The sequence below is a fragment of the Ursus arctos genome, unplaced genomic scaffold, assembly GCF_023065955.2.
Source record: "Ursus arctos isolate Adak ecotype North America unplaced genomic scaffold, UrsArc2.0 scaffold_18, whole genome shotgun sequence".
NCBI classification, from domain to species: domain Eukaryota; kingdom Metazoa; phylum Chordata; class Mammalia; order Carnivora; family Ursidae; genus Ursus; species Ursus arctos.
Genome location: NW_026622852.1, coordinates 50,841,659 through 50,860,743, shown reverse-complemented (window position 1 = coordinate 50,860,743; position 19,085 = coordinate 50,841,659). Strand labels below are relative to the sequence as shown.

General features: G+C 47.3%; 1 protein-coding gene across 3 annotated transcripts in view; it reads left to right on the top strand.

The window, feature by feature from the left end:
• The window catches only part of GOLGA1 (golgin A1), a 46,202-nt gene that overhangs the window by 18,617 nt on the left and 8,500 nt on the right, over window positions 1-19,085 (top strand). For all 3 annotated transcript variants that reach the window (XM_026513952.4, XM_026513953.4, XM_057313753.1), the window contains exons 11-16: window positions 5,093-5,218; window positions 7,005-7,100; window positions 9,815-9,910; window positions 11,344-11,493; window positions 12,042-12,137; window positions 18,545-18,634. In XM_026513952.4, the coding sequence (XP_026369737.3) occupies window positions 5,093-5,218; window positions 7,005-7,100; window positions 9,815-9,910; window positions 11,344-11,493; window positions 12,042-12,137; window positions 18,545-18,634 (654 nt within the window). The remainder of the gene's footprint in view (window positions 1-5,092; window positions 5,219-7,004; window positions 7,101-9,814; window positions 9,911-11,343; window positions 11,494-12,041; window positions 12,138-18,544; window positions 18,635-19,085) is intronic.

The following is a 19,085-nucleotide window of genomic DNA, read 5'->3' as shown; positions in this document are numbered from 1 at the left end:
ATTTTATTTATTTGTTTTTTAAATAATCTCTAGACTCATTATGGGTCTTGAACTCTACAACCCCCAGATCGAGGGTCACATGCTCTACTGGCTAAGCCAGCCAGGTGCCCCCACTTTTGGTTTTTAAAATCTTTTCTTACCCAGGATTATAATGCTATTTTCCTATGTTGTTATATAGGAAGTTTTATGGTTTTGCTTTTTACAGTCAAGTCTTCAATATGCCTAAACTGTGATTTTGGTTTGAGAAAGGGATCTTTATCATCTTTTCTAAAAAAAAAGATTGTTTTGGTACCATTTATTGGTTCTTTTCTCACCAGTCCGCAATGTCAGCTTTGTCACAGTTCAGGTTTCCATACGAACATGAAACTGTTGGGCTTTGGGGCATATGCCACTCTGGTATTTGCAAGATACTATACATCGCCTTTCCAGCTATGGTATTAGGACAAGTCCTGGTGTCTGATAAGACAAATCTCCTCACCTAATTCTTTTTCATGAGTATTTTTGAATAGTCTTGGCCCATTGTTCTTCCACAGAACAGCTTGTCAGACTCCTCAAAAAATTTTGTTGGGGGGCGCCTGGGTGGCACAGCGGTTGAGCGTCTGCCTTCGGCTCAGGGCGTGATCCCGGCGTTATGGGATCGAGCCCCACATCAGGCTCCTCTGCTATGAGCCTGCTTCTTCCTCTCCCACTCCCCCTGCTTGTGTTCCCTCTCTTGCTGGCTGTCTCTGTCTCTGTCAAATAAATAAATAAAATCTTTAAAAAAAAAAATTTTTTTTTTGTTGGGATATTGATTGGATTGCATTGAATCTGTAGGTCCATTTGGAGAGCGGTGATTACTTCATGATGTGAGTTTTCTTTATCCAAGAACATGATCTATTTTTTCAGATATTCAGTGTTTCTTTTTTTTTTTTTTACGACTATAAGATTCTGTGATTTTCTTCATAAAAGTTTGTTATTGACTATTAAATTTATTCCTAGGTACTTTATTTTTTTATACCAATTATAAATTGTGTCATTTTAAAAATTTTTGTGTTTGTTGCTGGCATATAGAAATACTGTTCTTTTTGTATATTGATTATTTTTGCACAATTTATTAACTGTTACTAAGCTTAATAACTAATCTACAGATTTTTTGGGGTTTCTTGAATAGCAGTCATCATCTGTGAATAATGATGGTTTTGTTTGTTTCAAATTCTTATACCTTTTTTTTTCGTTCCCTTATTCTGTTGGGTTGTTTTCTTATTGTTGAATTTTAAGAGTTTCTTTTATATTTTGGATGGCAGTTTTTATCAGATGTGTCTTTTGCAAATGTTTTCTCCTAGTCTGTGGCTTGACTTCTTATTCTCTTGACATTGTCTGTAGCAGAGCAGAAGTTTTTAATTTCGATGAAGTCTAGCTTATCAGTTATTTCTTTCATGCATCATGCCTTTGGTGGTATATTTAATGAATGATTGCTATACCCATGGTCATCTAGGTTTTCTCCTTATGTTATCTTCTAGGAGTTCTATAGTTTTGAGTTTTACTGTTATACCTCTGATCCATTTTGAGTTAATTTTTATGCAAAATGTAAGGTCTCTATGTCTAGATTCTTTTTTTTTTTTTCATGAGGATGTCCATATGCTCCAGCACTGCTTGTTGAAGAGGCTGTCTTTGCTTCATTGTACTGCCTTTACTTCTTTGTCAAAAATCAATTGAATATATTTATTGGCGGTCTATTTCTGGACTCCCTATTCTGTTCCACTGATCTATTTTGTCTTTTCCTTCACCAATACCATCCTCTCTTGATTACTGTAGTTTCATAGTAAGTCTTAAGGTCAGGTAGCCTCAGTCTTCTCCTTCAATATTGTGTTGGCTTTTGTGGGTCTCTTGTATCTCCATATAAACTTTAAACTCATTTTGTTGCTATCATAAAGTAACGTGCTGGGGTTTTGATTGGGATTGCATTGAATCTATAGATCAAGTTGGGAAGAACTGATATCTTAACAGTATTGAGTCCTTCTGTCCATGAACATGGACTATCACTCCATTTATTTAGTTTTTTCGTGTTTGTTTGTTTGTTTCATTCATCAGAGTTTTGTAGTTTCCCTCACATAGGTCTTATACCTATTTTGTTAGATTATACCTAAGTATTTCATTTTGGGGGTGCTGATGTAAATGGTAATTGTGTTTTTAATCGCAGATTCCACTTGTTTATTGTTGGTATGTAGGAAAGCCAAAAGTTGACTTTTGGTTTTTGGTTTTGTTTTTTTTTTAAGGTTTTATTTGTCAGAGAGAGAGAGCACAAGCAGGGGTATAGGCAGGCAGAGGGAGAAGCAGGCTCCTTGCTGAGCAAGGAGCCCGATGTGGGACTTGATCCCAGGACCCTGGGATCATGACCTGAGCCGAAGGCAGGCGCTTAACCAGCTGAGCCACCCAGGCATCCCAGCAGTTGACTTTTCTATAACAACGTTGTATCCTGCAACCTTTCTAAAACTACTTGTTATTTCTGGGAGTTTTTTTACCAATTTATTTGGATTTTCTAGATAGATGATCATGTCATCTACTAACAAAGACAGTTTTAGGTTTTTCCTTCCCAATCCATGTATTTGTATTTCCTTTTCTTGTCTTATTACATTAGCAAGGATTTCTAGTACAGTGTTGGAAAGGATTGATGAGAGGGGCATTCTTGCCTTGTACCTGATCTTAGTGGGAAAGCTTTGAGTTTCTCACCATTAAGGATAATGTTAGCTGTAGCATATAAGGTGTTGTGGGCCTGAAGTAAAGCACTGAGAGTGGAGAGGGGGTTATGGTGTACAAGAACACTAAATGGAAATTCGTGACTGATTCTTTTTCTGTCCCTACCTTTGCCTAACACCAAAACTTCGGTTTTCACTGTAAAGTCCCCTGTATCTCTCAAGTTCACTTTGATGTGTAGTAGAATGAGTACAGGCTTTGGCTTCAGAAGACCTGAGTTTGAATCTCTAATTTATCACTGGGATATGCCTTTGGGCTAGTTCCTAAGCTTCAGTTTCCTTATAAATGGACACAGTGAAGGGTGGTGTAAGGACTAGGGAGCATGGGAAGTGCTTACTCATGCTCTGAGACTCTAGCTGCCACTGCCGCACCCTGCTACACATTATGATTATTGCATTATTAGTGAGAGACTCACCGTGATTGGTCATCATGGCCAAACTGTTTTTCTTTCCCAGCAAACTCTCTCTCCCTCTGTCTTCTCTGTTTTGTATCATGTTACCGTTTCACCAGGCATCTGAGTTACAGACTTGGGAGTTGTCTCTACCTCTTCTCCCAGTTTCCTAGTCATGCCAAACTTGGCCCTCACCTCTTTACATGTGTTGCACTTTACCCAGAATGCTTCAACCCCCTTCTCCCGGGACTTGCCTCGTCAGGAGGCCTGATCTGATTTCCTCAAACAGTTAATCCCTCCTGACTCTGATATAGCACCTTGTATGGCCCTCTGTTGCAGCATGATTGTATTGTTTTACAATTAATTTTGTGCATATGTGTCTTTACCATGAGCCACCTTGCTTCTGTGGGTCAGGAACTGTGTCTGGTTGTATCCTCAGAAGACTACACACAGTATAGACTTGATAAAAGTTTACTGAATTATGGAAACTTGAATCTAGAGAGTTCAGTCTCTGGAGCCCTCTATTACCTATCCTCTCACCCTTTGAGAATTTTTTGTTTAAAGATTTTATTTATTTGAGAGAGCATGAGGAGGGGGAGGGACAGAGGGAGAGGGAGCAGGGAGTGAGGACCCCGATGCGGGGCTCAATCCCAGGACCCTGGGATCATGACCTGAGCTGAAGTTAGATGCTTAGCCGACTGAGCCACCCAGGTGCCCCCCTGGGAAAATTTAGAGTGGCAAATGCTTCATCCTAAAACCCTAAACCCAAGTTGCTACATTTTATTCTGAGGAGAGATTCTCTGGGCTCCAAACTGAACATGAAAGTCTGTAGCTCGAGATGATCCACAGAAGCGTAAAGTGAGGAAGCAGAGTGCCTGTGAGGAGGCACAGGTCTTCACAGTAAGGTGCTGATGTATAGGAACCTTTTTTTTTTTTTCAGAGAGCGAGAGAGCACAAGTTGGGAGGGGGCAGAAGGAGAGGGACAAGCAGACTCCCCGCTGAGCAGGGAGCCCAACATGGGGCTCAGTCCCAGAACCCCAGGCTCAGGACCCAAGCCAAAGGCAGACACTTGAATGACTGAGTCACCCAGGAGCCCCTATATGAACTTTTTTTGGAGAGGAGAATGGGCGTCTTCAGTGAATACAAAGACCACTGGGGACCTAAGAACTTGTGTAATCAAAGCTTCCCGGATCCTCTGCTTTGACATTAAGCAGCATTTGAAGATTGGTAACAGTGAGAGGAACCAAGTCCAGACCCGCCACCACCACCACTACCATCACTGCTAAAGAGATAGACTGAAATAAAGTAGATAGCTGCTTGTTTTGGGCCAGGGCGTGAGGTGCACAGTGGCTCTGCCCTGGTCACTATGCTGGGAGCCAGGATGAATGTGATCCTGTGTTTTAGAAGTTCTCTCTTAGCCCTTAAGTCAGCTGCCTTGGCATCATTACTGTTTCATCCAGCCCCACATTTCCAGGAACATTGTTCTCTTGGTCATTTGTAGTGGTTGTGGGGTCCTTTTTCAGTGGCATTACCTCTGCCAAGTTTGGCATCTGGGCTAAAGATGTAGGTCCTGTTGGATAGACTAATCGCATTAAATGTGCTCTTGGTGAGAGTAGAAGGTAGTAGATCAGGACGGTACAAACTGACGGTCTTAGAGAAGAGGAGCATCTTCTCAGGGTCCTGGCTGCATTCCGCTGAGCTCATAGCCGTGTTCTTTCCCACATCACCAGTTGCTTAAATTGAATGAGCGATTGCCTCTTGCTGCACTAGGTCTGAACGGATGCCTGGGTGGTGCTGGGTTCCGGTCTGGCATCTTTGTCCCTTTTCAGGGAAGATTTCTTCACTGTATGATCTTCTGAGAGGCAGTTGAGAACAGAATTTCAGGGAAACGTGATGGTCCAAGAGGAGACAGGAAGTGGGAGGGAGAAAGGGGTTATAGTGTAATGTAATCTCTGCTCTCATTTGCAGGCCAGTGCTGAGACTCAAGAGAAGGAAAAACTCATCACGCATTTGCAGGAGAAGGTCTCATCCTTGGAGAAGAGACTAGAGCAGAACTTATCCGGAGAAGAACATGTGCAGGAACTGCTGAAAGAGGTAACGAGCTCTTTTCAGACAGCCCCTGTTGGGGAGGGAGTGGGAACACTGCAGATTTCATACGATCCTAGAGCGGCAGAGCCAGAAGGTCCACAAGCAGCTGGGAGAAAAGAGCCCTCCCTCCTACTTCTGACTGTCCTGTAAAAACAGCCACCTGTGTCACCTGTGTGTACCACGTTTTCCTCAGCAAAGGGAGAGCTTCATTCAGAGAGGCCTATGAGTAAACAGCATCCTAATCACCAGTGAACCGCACCTGGTGATCTATGCCACTTAGGCTGTCCTGTCTTACTGCCCTGCTTTCTTCCACCTTTTGTACTTTCCAGCGGCCAAGGAAAATCATTACTGTCTGCGTGTGGCATGAGCACAAATCGCCTTTGGCAGTGAGGGGACCCTCCTTCGCTGAGCGAGGCTGTGGAACAGACTGGCCTTTTGCCCAGTGGTGTAGGTGAACTTGCTTTCTCATCAGGCCTGAGCCCATTGTCTGCCCATGTTCTGCTCCTCCTCCTCTTTGTATCCCAGTGACTGACCTCACCGTGACAGAGGTGACAAAGCCAAAACCTGGGGCCTAGATTAGATCCCTACTGTCTTTGTTTCAACTAAACATCTCCATCTCCACTGCCACTGTTGTACTCAGGGCTTCCAGCAGCTCTCGCCTAGTCCATAGAAGAGGTCTGCAGACTGGCCTACCCAGCATCAGTCTCCTTCACCCCTAAGGTGGTCTTCCGCGCCCACCGCCGAGCTGGTATTCCTGGCCGCCTTGCTCCCTTAGCCTTCTTCCCCAGCTCCCCTGCAGTCTGCAGTGTGTATCGCATGGGTTCTGGCTGTAAATTAATTTCTAGAATCAGACTGCCTAGGTTTGTATCTCGCATCTTCTACTTACTAGTTGGTGACTTAGAGCAAAAAACTTAATCTGTGTTTGTTTTCTCCTCTGTGAAATACGGTGGATAATTGTACCAAACAATAGAATTGTTAGGATTCAAGGAGTTACAATATGTGAAGTGCTTAGAATGAAACCCTAAAACATAGTAGGGTCTCTGTATATTTCAGCTGTTAATATTATGATCCTTATGTTAAGGACCCTTATTTTAAGGATCATCATTCTTTTAAAGCTTAGCGTGCATAGGAGGTACTTGGGAAGTTTATTTAGAGTGTATATTCCTGCCCCCCAGAAATCCTGTTTTCAGTAGGCCCAGTTTCACCTCAAGTTTAACACCCACTTACCTCCCTCACCAAGTTAGTCTAACACCCGTGTGTGGACAACCCCACTTTAAAAAACATTGCCTACAGAATTCAGTTCAAACTTTTCTGCAGCATAAAAATCTTCCCGTGATCTGCCCCTCTGCCTGACTTTCTAGTCTTATTTCTTGACCTGAGTCCACCATTGCTTTAGCTCTTTGCAAGCTGTAGCTCCCCGAAGGTCCCAGGCTGTTTCACGACTCCAGTGATCATCGCTCTGCCTGGGTGCTCCCCCTGCCCCGGGCCACGTGTGAATTAGGGAGCCACGCACTTTCCTGAGGCATTGAGTGGCCTGCTGTGGGCATCTCTGTGGGTACTAACTGCACTCTATTAATTTTTTTGTTAGTCTTTTGCCTCAGCCTCAAGGTCAAAGGACTGTGTCAGATTTTTCTGTGTGTACTTCATGATATGTGAATTTTATCTCAGCTGTTATTTTTAATGCATTCGTGTCCCCTGTGCCTCACACAGGTCACAGTATGTGGTAGACATCAATAAGTATTTATTCAATGGAAAAATGATTGTTTTCTTTTACTCTTCTTTCAACTTACAGAAAACTGTTGCTGAGCAGAATTTGGAGGATACCAGACAGCAGCTCATGGCAGCCAGAAGCAGCCAGGCCCAGGCCATTGACACCCTGGAGACTCGGGTACTGACCTCACTCCCAGGGGTTCCTGTGTCTGGGTGGTAGCCTAGTTGGATGACATCATCGGGGGAGAATCCCCTGGGGTCAGAGGTTTTCTTTTGAAGGGACTGTTTCGGATTTTATTTACACGTGGCTGTGTTCATCATCTTCGTTCTTGCCTCATCACCACCATCGTTCCACACAGCACTGTTCTCTTGCATATTCCCTTTTATCCTTGTGCCCTTCCCTCCCACAGAAAACCATTCTGATGGGGTTAATAGAGATCCCTGTGTTGTGGGGTTACCTTAAGGCCTTGTTTTGTGTGCATGTGTGTGAATTTACGTAAGCAGTATAATTCCGCAGACACCGCCCCCTTTACCTGCTCCACTCTGTCCATGTCCACGTCGTGGTGCTCACTGCTCTACATCGTGGTTTTCTACCAGATGCTGGACTTCCAGCTTGCCGCCCCCTGTCTCCACAGGCTACATTGCACTGAAAAGCCTTGTCCCTGTCACCTTGAGGACAGAGAATGCATGTGACCTAACGTGACTAAGTAGGACAAGAACGGTCCTGCAGGGGCTGCCCCTGGCTCTCCCCTCTAGCACACATGCAGGTTTCAGCATCGGCATCGCTGCCTTGTCCAGCCATTTCTTTATTTGTCTGCCAGTTTAATGAGTGTGAAGAGGTGGAAAGAGTAAGGGATCTCTATGGGGCCTCTTTCATGAGGGCACTAATGCCGTCAAGATGACTCCACCCTCATGACCCAAGCACCTCCCAAAGGCCCCACCTCCTGTTACCATCACATCGGACATTAGGATTTCCACATGAATTTGGGGGAACACAAACATTCAGACCGTAGCAAATGCTTAGCTCCTTTTGAAAATCCTATTTCCTGATAAATATGCTTTAAAGCTCTGTATTTCTCAATACAGCTTGGTTTCTTTTATTAGAATTCAGTTCTGTTTCTGAATATCTATCTTTTTATTGTGATAAAATACACATGACATAAAAGTTACCATTTCAGCCATTTCTAGGGCACAGTTCTGTGGCATGAAGCACATTTATTCACACTATTTTGCAACAATCAACACGATCATCTCCAGAACATTTTCATCTTCTCAGACTGAAATTCTGTCCCCATTAAATACTAACTTCCCTTTCTCTCCCACCCCCAGCCCCTGGCAACCACCATTCTACTTTCTGTCCCTATAAATCTGACTACTCTAGAAACGTCCTATTAGCAGAATCATACAATATGTGGCCTTTTGTGTCTGGCTGATCTTACTTGACATATGTCTTCGAGGTTCATTCATGTTATAGCATGTGTCTGAATTTCATTCCTTTTTAAGGCTGAACAAGCCTTTTTTTTTTTTTTTTTAATTTTATGTAAACTCGATGCCACGCATGGGGCTCGAACTCACGACCCCAAGATCATGAGTCCCAAGCTCTACCGCTGAGCCAGTCAGGTGCCCTAGGGCTGAATGAGCTTTTTCTAAAAGGCTTTCATTCCTTTATATGTCTCTGCCATGTTTTGTTTATCCCTTCCTTTGTTGATGGCTGTTTGGGTTATCTCCACCCTCTGGCTATTGTGAGTAGTAAATAGTAGTGTAGTGCTATGAACAAGGTTTTTGTGTGAGCTTTTACTTTCATTTCTCTTGGGTTTATACCTAGAAGTGGAATTGCCAGGTCATGTGATAACTCTGTGCTTAACCTCTGGAGGATCTGAATCTTTCTTGAGCTCTGCCTCTAAGCTGAGACTTGGGTAGCTACTTTCTGAACCCAGGAGTTTAAAAAACTAGGTTTCAGTTCTGGCTCTGCCACTAATAAAATTCGTGATCCTGGGCAAGTAACGTTACTGCTCTCCTCTGTGGAAATACACTGTCCTCCGGAAGCTGCTTCAGCTCAGTCTTCCATGTGCGTGTGTATGAGGAACCATGAGACCTAAAAGTACCCCTCTCTCTTTGGGTACCTACTTCCCCTCGACAAAGCTGCAGCCTTCCTTGTGTTTATGTTCTCGTAATAAACTTCCTCAAGGTCAGGCCTTACTCAGCAAACAAGTGGATTTTATCAGGGAAATTGGCAAAGATGACTGGAACGGGATAAAAATGCCCTGTTGGAAAGCCACAGCCAGCTGGGCGGACAGGGTGTGTGTGGTCCTGTCCACGGGGCCAGCCGCACAGCCTCGTGCAGTGCCTCGTGCAAAGTCAGACGGGCCTGGTGTCTGTGGAATGAGTGAAAGTTTCTGTCGTGAGCAGTCATCCCACTTCTGGGAATCCGTCCTAAGGAAGTAGCTCAAAGCAGGTCACAGAATGTTAGGTGGAGATGCTGGCTGCTGCGTTGTCTCAGATGGAAGAGTGGGGAAGCGCCGGCGTGCCCGCACGGCAGCCAACGGGTCGGTAGATCGTGAGGTGTCCTTGAAAGAAATAATCTAAGTTCTGAAGACTGCATGGGAACACAGAAGGAAACTTGAGTGAGGAGGAAAAAGACAAAGTTTTCCTAGAATTGTATACAAAGTTGTAAAAAAAAAAAAAAAAAAAACTTATAAAAAGACACCCGAGGATATGATGTTAGAGTAGTGGCGTCGTATAATGGTAGGTGTATAGGTGTATTTTTTTTCTAACTTAAAATTTTTCTGTAGTGTACCCGTTTGACAACTTAAATGGATTTGATTTTTCAAGCTGTTTATTACCACTCTTCAGCTTCTTTTGAATGAAGGAAGGCTTGTCTTCCCCCCGCAGGTGAAAGAACTCGAGCAGAGCTTGCAGGCATCTGAGGAGAAGCTAAAGCACAGCGGTGATGTCATGGCGGCTCAGGAAGCTCAGATTCAGGAACTCGTAAGTGGTTCGGGGCCCCTGATGCTTGCGCTTTAGCCTTTGCAGCTGCCCCAGACTCGCTCCGGTGAGGTATCTGGACCCGACCTCAGGCACACCTGTGGAGCTGGACGTGAGCAGCTGGGCAGGTGTGCGTGGAGGGAGTCAGGACCTGCTGGAGGGTCCGAGTTACCCAAAGAGTTGGAGCCCGGCTAATTCCCATCTGACAGCTGGCCGTGGGGCCCATCCTTGTTCTGGGACTGTTAGAGGTGGAGGCTTGCAGCCGGGGCTGTGGAGAACAGGGTCCCGGCTCTGGGGAGAACAGGGTGAGGGCTTGGCCAGCTGTCGCAGCCCCAGGTGGGGTGTTGAGTTAGAATCTGGAGAAATGCAAACAGTACTGATGGTGTGGTTGCCGTTCTGGTCACTGTGCTCAGTATTCACGTGTCTCAGTCCTTGCTGCAGACCTAAGAGTATGTGCAGTTATCCTCTTTCTCTAGAGGAAGCTGGTTCAGAAAGACTGGGTCAGTAACCCAGTGGTCATGGTCTCCCAGCTAATAAATGGTAAAACCCTCACCTTTCTTAGGTCAAAGCCCTTGTTCATCATCACTGTATTATACAGATGGTCCCTGATTTATGGTGGTTCAACTTAATGATTTTTTGACTTCATGAGATGCAAAATCAGTATGCCTTCAGTAGAAACTGTACTTCACATTTTGAAGTTTGAGCTTCTCCTGGGCTAACGATGGGCAGTACGGTCCTCTCCCTCAGTGCCCGACAGTGGCAGGGAGCCACAGCTCCCGGGCGGCCACGAGATCACAGGGCAGACAATTCTGTACCTATGCAGCCTTTCTGTTCTGTACTTTGAGCGCAGCATTCAATAAATTACATGAGATATTCAACACTTCGGTGTAATATAAGCTTTGCCCGGCTGTAGGCTAATTCAAGTGTTCTGAGCATTTTTTAAAAAAAATTTTTAAAGATTTTATGTTTAATCTCTCCACCCAGTGTGGGGCTGAGACTCACAACCCCGAGGTCAAGAGTCAAAATTAGTACAGACTGAGCCAGCTGGGCACCCCCGTTCTGGGGATTTAAAGTAGGCTAGGCTAAGCTGTGATGCTTGTTTTGACTTAATATTTCAACTTACAATGGGATTATCAGGTTACAACCCCATCGTAAGTTGAAGGAGAGCTACACTGCCTCCCCAGGAAAAGCCTCAGCCGTAGAAGACAGCACCAAGTCGGGTGAAGGAGGGCCGTGTCTTAGGACTGGCTGGTGCCCGAAGGCTTCCCCCCAGCACCGAACAGGCCAGGGGCAGTACGCAGGGCTGCAGGTGGGGACCTCAACAGCACCCAGGCCAGAGATCAGGAAGGAGAGTTGTTTCTACTGGAACCCATCTTTGGGTCACGGAGGCAGAGAATGGGGTCCCATGGGTAACTGTCCCCCCCCCCCCCGCCTAGGCCGCCGCGAACAGGGAGAGCAGCCGGGCGCAGCAGCAGGTGCTCGCTCTGGAGCAGCAGTGCTCGGAGCGCGTCCACACGCTGGAGGCCGAGCTTGCGGCCCTGGAGAGAGCCCGGGCGGCCGACCGGACAGCCGCGGAGCAAGAGGTGGTGAGTGGGGAGAGGCGTGATGCGAGGCTTGCGAGCGCCAGGTTCCCGCATGGCTGGGCTGCCAAGTCGTTGACGGGGAGAAGACCAGTCCCCCCCCCCCCCCGCCCATGAGGGAACCACTTTTTGGAGCAGTTTTTATCTTTCCAACAAGGCACCTGCTCGTGAGAATGGATGTAAAATGGCTGCTTTTTATAAAACCCCAAACAGCTGGGTTTTCTTTTCTTCTGGGCCACGCAGGGGCTTACTGACGCTTCCTCTGCAGCCCCTTCAGCTTCTTCCTGCTGTTTCTCCTCAGTGCTCTTGTTCCTCCCTCATGGCTTCTCCCTGCCTCTGGTCACTCCCCCCGCTCCGCATCTCCAGAGTCCCGAGCCGCGTTTCTTCCTGTGAGGCCGGTGTCAGCTGGCTCTTTCGGACCCCTGCCCCATTCCCATCTCCCGGCCCTGCAGTGGTGCAAAGGGCGGGATGCAAGTTCTGTATCTGTAGGACTGTGTGCGGGGGAAATAGGATAAAGCCCTTTTCTTCTTACACGCGCTTTTCTCAACTTGCAGAGAGAGCTGGAGCAAGAAAATGCAGCCCTCAAGGAAAGTAAGAGTGAATGTGAACGTTCTTTACAGCACCACCAACTTGAGCTGCAGAAGCTAAAGGTATTTATCTAGCGGTGCCTGCGTGTCACAGCAGTGCCTGTCTTTTACGTGTGTATTGGGAGCAGCCCGGTGAACGTTCTGTACTCAGAGTGAAGGCATGAACTAGCGTTTGGTCAAGCGTTTGCTAGATGTTTGCTAGAAATTGTCACCTCATTAAGCCCTCTCGGTGATCCAGGATGGTAGAAAGAATTATGCTCATTTTGCAATTAATGTCATTTGAGGCTCTGAGTATAAGCGATTTGTCCAAGTTCTATACCTCGTTCGAGGCAGTGCTGGTCTGACTTCACTTAACCAGCTCCCCCTCTGCCATCAGCAGCAGCCGCCCAAAAGTCATGCTATCAAAGCACCAGTGTTGTTGATCTTTCCAGTGGGACTAGTAGAGCAAGGGCTTAAGTGGTCGTAAGGAGCTTGTCCGTTTATGCTGGAGCCCGTGTGTAGAGAGGAGGGAGTTGTCTGCTGGGTTGTTACCCTTTCCCCTCTGAGATCCTGGTGCTTTAATCAGACGTTGCCCGCTTCTCCGTCTGGACGTAACTGGATGCGAAGGGCAAAGAGTTGCGGCCACTTTCTTAGAGGCCTCTAGGCTCCTCTGCCCCTTGCATCGGAGCCCTTAGATGGTGGATCGTTGCCGTACTTGCCCAACTTGCTCATGACATGGATCTTGTGGGTCTTTTGACAGAGACCTCAGAACATCCGTAGCTGAGGGTCTGCACTGAGCAAGCTTCCAGTAATTGTCGCTGCTAAGTCAGGTAGCCGCTAACGCGTAGTGCTGAAGCACGGGAAGCGTGTGCTTTGGAGCCAGATCTGTTTTCATGCATCCCTTCAACAAACGTTGGGGGACCTGTAGGCACCACTGTAGGTGCTGGGATATGAGCGAAACAGGCGAAACGTCCCCCCTGTGGAGCCTGTAACTAGAGATGGCAGACAAGCGTAAATGCCGAGAAGAGAGTAAAGCAGAGCGAGGGACAGAGAGTAGGAAGGAGGGGACTCTCTTAAATATGGAGGTTAGGGCAGGCTTCAGTGAAACTTGAGCAAAAGTCCTGAATCATGAGAAGGGGCCAGCAGTGTGCATGTTTGGGAAGGGAATAGTCCAGACCGAAGAAATAGCAAAATAGAAAAGCTCCGAGACAGAAAAAAGCCTAGTTTGTTCAGAGAATGGCACAAAGGTCCGTGTGGCTGCCGCTTAGTGGGCTGGGGCAGAAGATGAGAGGAGGCAGGCAGGGAAATAGTTGGGAGTTTTAAGCAAAGAAGTGATGGGAGAAGTTTTGTGGGGTGTTTTGTTTTGTTTTGATGGGCAACAAAGCAAAGTTTATTGAGCGATAATACAAAGCTCCTGAAGAGGGATGGGACCTGAGAGGGTTGAGGGAGAAGTTTCGTTTTAAAACAATTACTCTGGCTCTTTGTAGAGAATGTTCTGGAAAGAAAGCAAGTAGAGAAGGAGGAAGATCTGTTAGGAGGCTTGGATATTATACCACTGACTATGTTTAAGGGCTTAAAGGACAAAATTGAAAATTTCAGCGGAGATTTGGAAACTGTACTAAAAGACAGCAATGTTAAAAGGGGAAACAAATTAGAACACGAGAGCCAGAGAATGTAGAGCTGGAACTAAGAATGTGGTAGACTCCAAAAGGGTATGCGGAAGCTTTTGGGGGTAATGAGTATTTTCACGGTTTTTACTGTGTGTGAATTTTACTAACTCACCACATCACACGCTTGAAATACGTGCAGTGTATGTTATATTTCAGGAAAGTTGTTTTAAAAAACAATACATTAAAAAAAAAACCCAATATGATTAAGAGGAAATTAGAACTCAAGAATTAGTGTGTGAAGTGGAAGGAAGGACAGAATGAAATACAGAAAAGGCGTGATAAAAGACAGGATCCTGGGGGTGCCTGATCCCAGGTCATTGGGGACTTGGAAGGGAGCACACAAGTGAGACTGAAGCAGTTATTATTATTACTTTTTAAAAGATTTTACTTATTTTTTTAAAACATTTTATTTACTTATTTATTTGGGAGAAAGAGCGCACAAGCTGGGGGGAGGGGCAGAGAGAGAGGAAAAAGCAGACTCCCTGTGGAGCAGGGAGCCCAATGCAGACTCGATGCCAGTGACCCTGGGATCATGACCTGAGCTGAAGGCAGACGCTTAACTGACTGAGCCACCCAGGTACCCCCATTTATTTATTTTAGAGAGAAAGAGAGCAGGGGGAGGGGTAGAGGGAGAGAGAATCCTAAGCGGACTCCGTGCTGATCACAGAGCCTGACGCTGGGCGGCCTCAATCTCACAACCCTGAGATCATGACCTGAGTGGGAACCAAGAGTTGGACGCTTAACCGACTGAACCACCCAGGCCCTCTGAGACCAAAGCAATTATTGAAGTGATAATAGCTAAGAAGTTTCCAAACTGCTGAAAGCTGTGAAGTCACAGATACAGGTGTGAGGATTCTTACAAATCCGAACAGGGTAAATGTAATTTTTTAAATTTTTTAAAAAAGATTTATTGAGAGGGAGAGAGAGAGAGGATGAGCCAGGGGAGGGGCAGAGGGAGAAGCGGACTGTCCACCGGGCAGGGAGCCTGACGGGCTCCATCCCAGGAGTCCGGGATAGTGACCTGAGCTGAAGGCAGATGCTTAACCGACTGAACCACCCAGGCGCCCATTATTTTTTAATTTTTTTAAAAGCTTATTTACTTTGTTTTAGTAATGTTTCCCCAGTGTGGGGCTTGAACTCATGACCCCGGAGATCAAGAATCACATGCTCTTCCGACTGAGCCATCCAGGCGCCCCCAGGATAAATTTTAAAGTCTATACCCAGGGGCACCTGGGCGGCTCAGTCGTTAAGTGTCTGCCTTTGGCTCAGGGCGTGATCCCAGAGTCCTGGGATGGAGCCCCGCATTGGGCTCCCTGCTGGGAGCCTGCTTCCTCCTTTCCCCCTCCCCCTGCTTGTGTTCCCTCTCTCTCTGGCTGTCTCTCTGTCAAATAAATAAATAAAATCTTTAAAAATAAATAAAATAAAATCTATACCTAGACACAGCATGGTAGTAGAACTGTAAAAACCAATAAAACAAAAACAAGGAATTAGTCACCAACAGATTTGCACTAAAGGAAGTGCTAGAGCTCATCATTCAGGTGAAGGAAGATTCTAGATAGACACACTGAAGATGTGAGGCAGTAAGAAAGCATGAAGAGCAATGATCATTGCAGCTAATGTACACAAGAAGAGACAGAAAATCTGTCCTGCAGTGTGTCCATCACGGTCCAGTCAGGAGAAAGGAACCATACCAGTTATTTGAGTGAGAATTTATGTTCTCGTGTAAGGTTTTTAGTCCAGCACAGAAATAGTCATAAGCTATCACGAAGGTAGCCACTGCAACTAAGGGAACAAAGCAAAGGCGGAATTATTAATCTTAGGAATTAACACAAAGAGCCCCACAGATATGACACTCCGACCTCTGAGCCGGGGGGGCGCTGTCAGTGGGTGCTGGTGTGTGTCCGGGGAACAAGGCAGTGAATGGAGTCAGCCCCATGTCTTGAGAAAACCTGCCGCTTCAGGACGAAATTGCTGCTGCCCGGTGAAGCAGCGTCGCGCACAGAAACAGGAAGCTGACAGGAAGGAGCGAGTCTTCTGCTCTGTCCCCCTGCCTTCCAGGCTCCCTCGAGCTCCTCCTGTGGGCAGAGATTCACATAGAACCAGCTGGACGAGCAGAAATGGGGTTTGCAGAGTCTCAGGTGTAGCAGGGCAAAGCCGACTATAAAAGGGGGCGGGGCGCCTGGGTGGCTCAGTCGTTAAGTGTCTGCTTCGGCTTGGGTCGTGATCCCAGGTTCCTGGGATCGAGCCCCGCATCGAGCCCCGCGTCAGGCTCCCTGCTTGGCGGGAGGCCTGTTTCTCCCTCTCCCACTCCCCCTGCTGGTGTTCCCTCTCTCGCTGTGTCTCTCTCTCTGTCCAATAGATAAATAAAATCTTTTTTAAAAAAAAAAGAATATAAAAGGGGGACCAGGGTCGATAGGCAGTAACTTAACAATCAGCACACACAGGCTGTTAGGAAGTGTGGTTAATTTTCACCTGTTTGGGGAATGTTCTCAATATCTTGATTTCTAGTTTAGTACCATTATGGTCAGATAATGCACTAGCTGATTTCAGCTCTTTGATCTTCATTGAGGCTCGTTTTATGACCCAGCCTGTGGTCCGTCTCGGGGAATATTCAGGGCACCCCTGCTGTGAGGGGCAAGCATCCCATATGCACTCCTTAGATCAGGCTGGGTAAGAGTATTGTCCAGATCTTCTCTATGGTTTCTGATTTTTCTTTTTTGTCTTCTTGTTCCATCAGTTAGTAAGGGTAGTGTGCCGAATCTTCCAGCTATGATCATGGATTTGTCTCTCTCTCTCTCTCATTCTGCCCGTCTTTGCTTCAGGTATTGTGAAGCACTATTTTTAGGGGCATCCATCTTTAGAATTCCCTCAGGGAGGTTGTTCCCAGGTGCAGAGAGCTGCCGGAGGCGGGGAGCCCGGTGGCGCAGCCACGCTGAGCCGTGCCAGACGGCCTCGAATCCACAGCCCCAGGCGGGTGTGGCTCTGCGGCAGCAGCGAGGACTTCGGAGCCACGTGGACTCCGTTCCGCGTGCCGGCTGGCTCCTCACTGGCTGATTCTTGAGGGAATCTAGGTTCCTTTTTTCAACTGAACATATTCACCCTTGCCTTCAAGAGGATTAGCCTGAGGATCCGTGTGACCCTGAGGAAAAGTCCCGCGTGCAGTGCCTGGCAGGGAGGGGCTTTGAGTCTCTGGTTCCTGCCCTCACCTGCTTTCCTGGCTTTCACTCAGTCTGCCTGCCATCCTCTTAGACATCAGCTGTCAGATGATGTCTCCTCTCCCCTCCCCAGGAAAGGCTTCTGCCAACCCCCCCCCCCCCAGAAGCAGGGTTTCAGAGCTGCTTCTCCTGCGGCAGTGGAGCCTCCCCTGGTGAGGGCCGTTGTCTGGGGTCGGGCAAGGTCCCTCCTCTTGAATTCAGGCAGCTATTTTTCTCGTCTTTACTAGAGATGGACTCAAGGAAGGTCAGTTCTGACAACTCCACAGTAGGAGCCAGAATGCCCCTGGCCAGGAGGCTGGCCTCTCCCTCCATGAACCAACTTGTACCAGCATCAGTGGAAAGGGAGGTGTCGTAGGGCAGATAAGTAGCTCACAGAACCAGAAAGACTTGTCCGACCAGAACCAGGGGGGGCCTCAGGTCTCTTTTCTTCCTGCATCATGCTGTTTCCTGCCCTGTCAGTTACCAAACTCTTGGCCTTGCTTTTCTCCATGATGCAGACTGCGGCCTACAAATTGGCTGGACATCACCACAGCAGCTCCAAGCTGGTAACGTGCCAGCTTAGGAAAGAGAGCTTCTCCCCCTAGGCTTCACCATATAAAAAAGGATTCGGATATAAAAAGGGATTTTGATTGGCCCATCTGAGGTGACAGAGCCACCCCTTGGACAAGTCAGTTTGGCCAAGGGGCTCCAGTATTGTGATTGGCCAGGTCTGAATCACATTCTTATCCTTGTAGCCACAAAATGGACATATCATCATCACTGGCGGCCCTACCGGAACCACATGGAACTGCCAGGTGGAAGAGCAGTGACGAGGCTCTTACCCCAAAAATAGGGCAGTCCTGAGTAGGCTGGAAAAACAGATGTCCCTGACCAGAACAAAGGCACCTGAGAAGTCTGGGGACTGAGCAGTGAGCGTGCCATCTGTCGCAGGGAAGAGGACTGATGTGTTTGTCAGGAGATAGTTCTGTGCTCTTGGGAAGGCTGAGAAGGCAGCCCTGCTCAGCGTAGAAAATTTTCTGGGTGGTAGGAGTCTGACATCCAAAGGCTTGGCTCTGAGCTCAAACTGGCTTGAAACCTGGCTATCCCACTAGCTGTGGGACCTCAGGCACACTAACCTCTCAGAGCCTTTTTCTGTCCTATAAAATGGATAATTTTGCTGAGTCTGTGGCATTCTGTCCTATTACAATTCAGTAATTGCTTCTTATTTTTCCCGTAATTGGGTTGCTCCAGTCCACTAGTCCGTTCACGTGGGCCTGACGATCTTTCTTATTCTTCCGTGTTGATTTCATTAGACCAGCTCTTCTCTTCGAGTTCTCGGTCCCCTAACCATGGCCCAAGAACTGCCTGGTGTGCCCAGGGGATAACCGACCCTCCACGGTGTGCCCATCTGCAGAGTGCTCGGTGCGTTGCCCAGCAGGACAGTATCCCAGAGGGAGACAGATGGCACTGCAGTGAGAGGGCAGCCCGGGAGCCTCGAGAAGCAGGAAGGACGTTAATTTGACCCTGTTAAGACCCTGTTCCCTCAGTGGGCTTCAGGTAGCATGCTGCGAAAAAGCTGTGAAATGAGTTTTGAGACCCAATCTCCTACCCGTTTTCTGGATTGTAGGAAGAATGGAGCCAAAGAGAAATTGTGAGCGTCGCCATGGCTCACGCCCTAGACGAGGTGCGGAAGCAGAGGGAAGAGTTCCAGCAACAGGTAGGCCCCGCTTGACCCCGAGATGTGGGCCCCAGGGTGGGGTGTTCCAGCCTCAGGGAGGACCAGCCTGCCTCCCCGTGTGTCCAGGACAGGGGTGCACCTAGGTCTCAGGAATGCCATCAGCTGAGTGATCCCCTGAGGTCTCTGGGAAGGTGGGAGAAAAGTGTTACAAAGAAATCTTCTCCCCACAGGACAGGCCTTTTTTGATTTGTGATGGTCAGTTATTGTTCTAAATCTCCCCTGGGGAAAAGCCCCATCCGAGTACCTACTGGGCTCTAATTCTGTGAAGGGGCCATCACTGCCCACGGGGCCCCAAGATCGTAATCAGTTGAGCTGTCAGTGGGGAGGGTGGGAAGTGCCTTCCTTTTCAGAGAGACTCAACGTCAGGTCCCAGACCTGGTGGTTAATGGGCTCTAGGCCTTCAGTAAGTCCTTAACAAACGTGAGCCTCG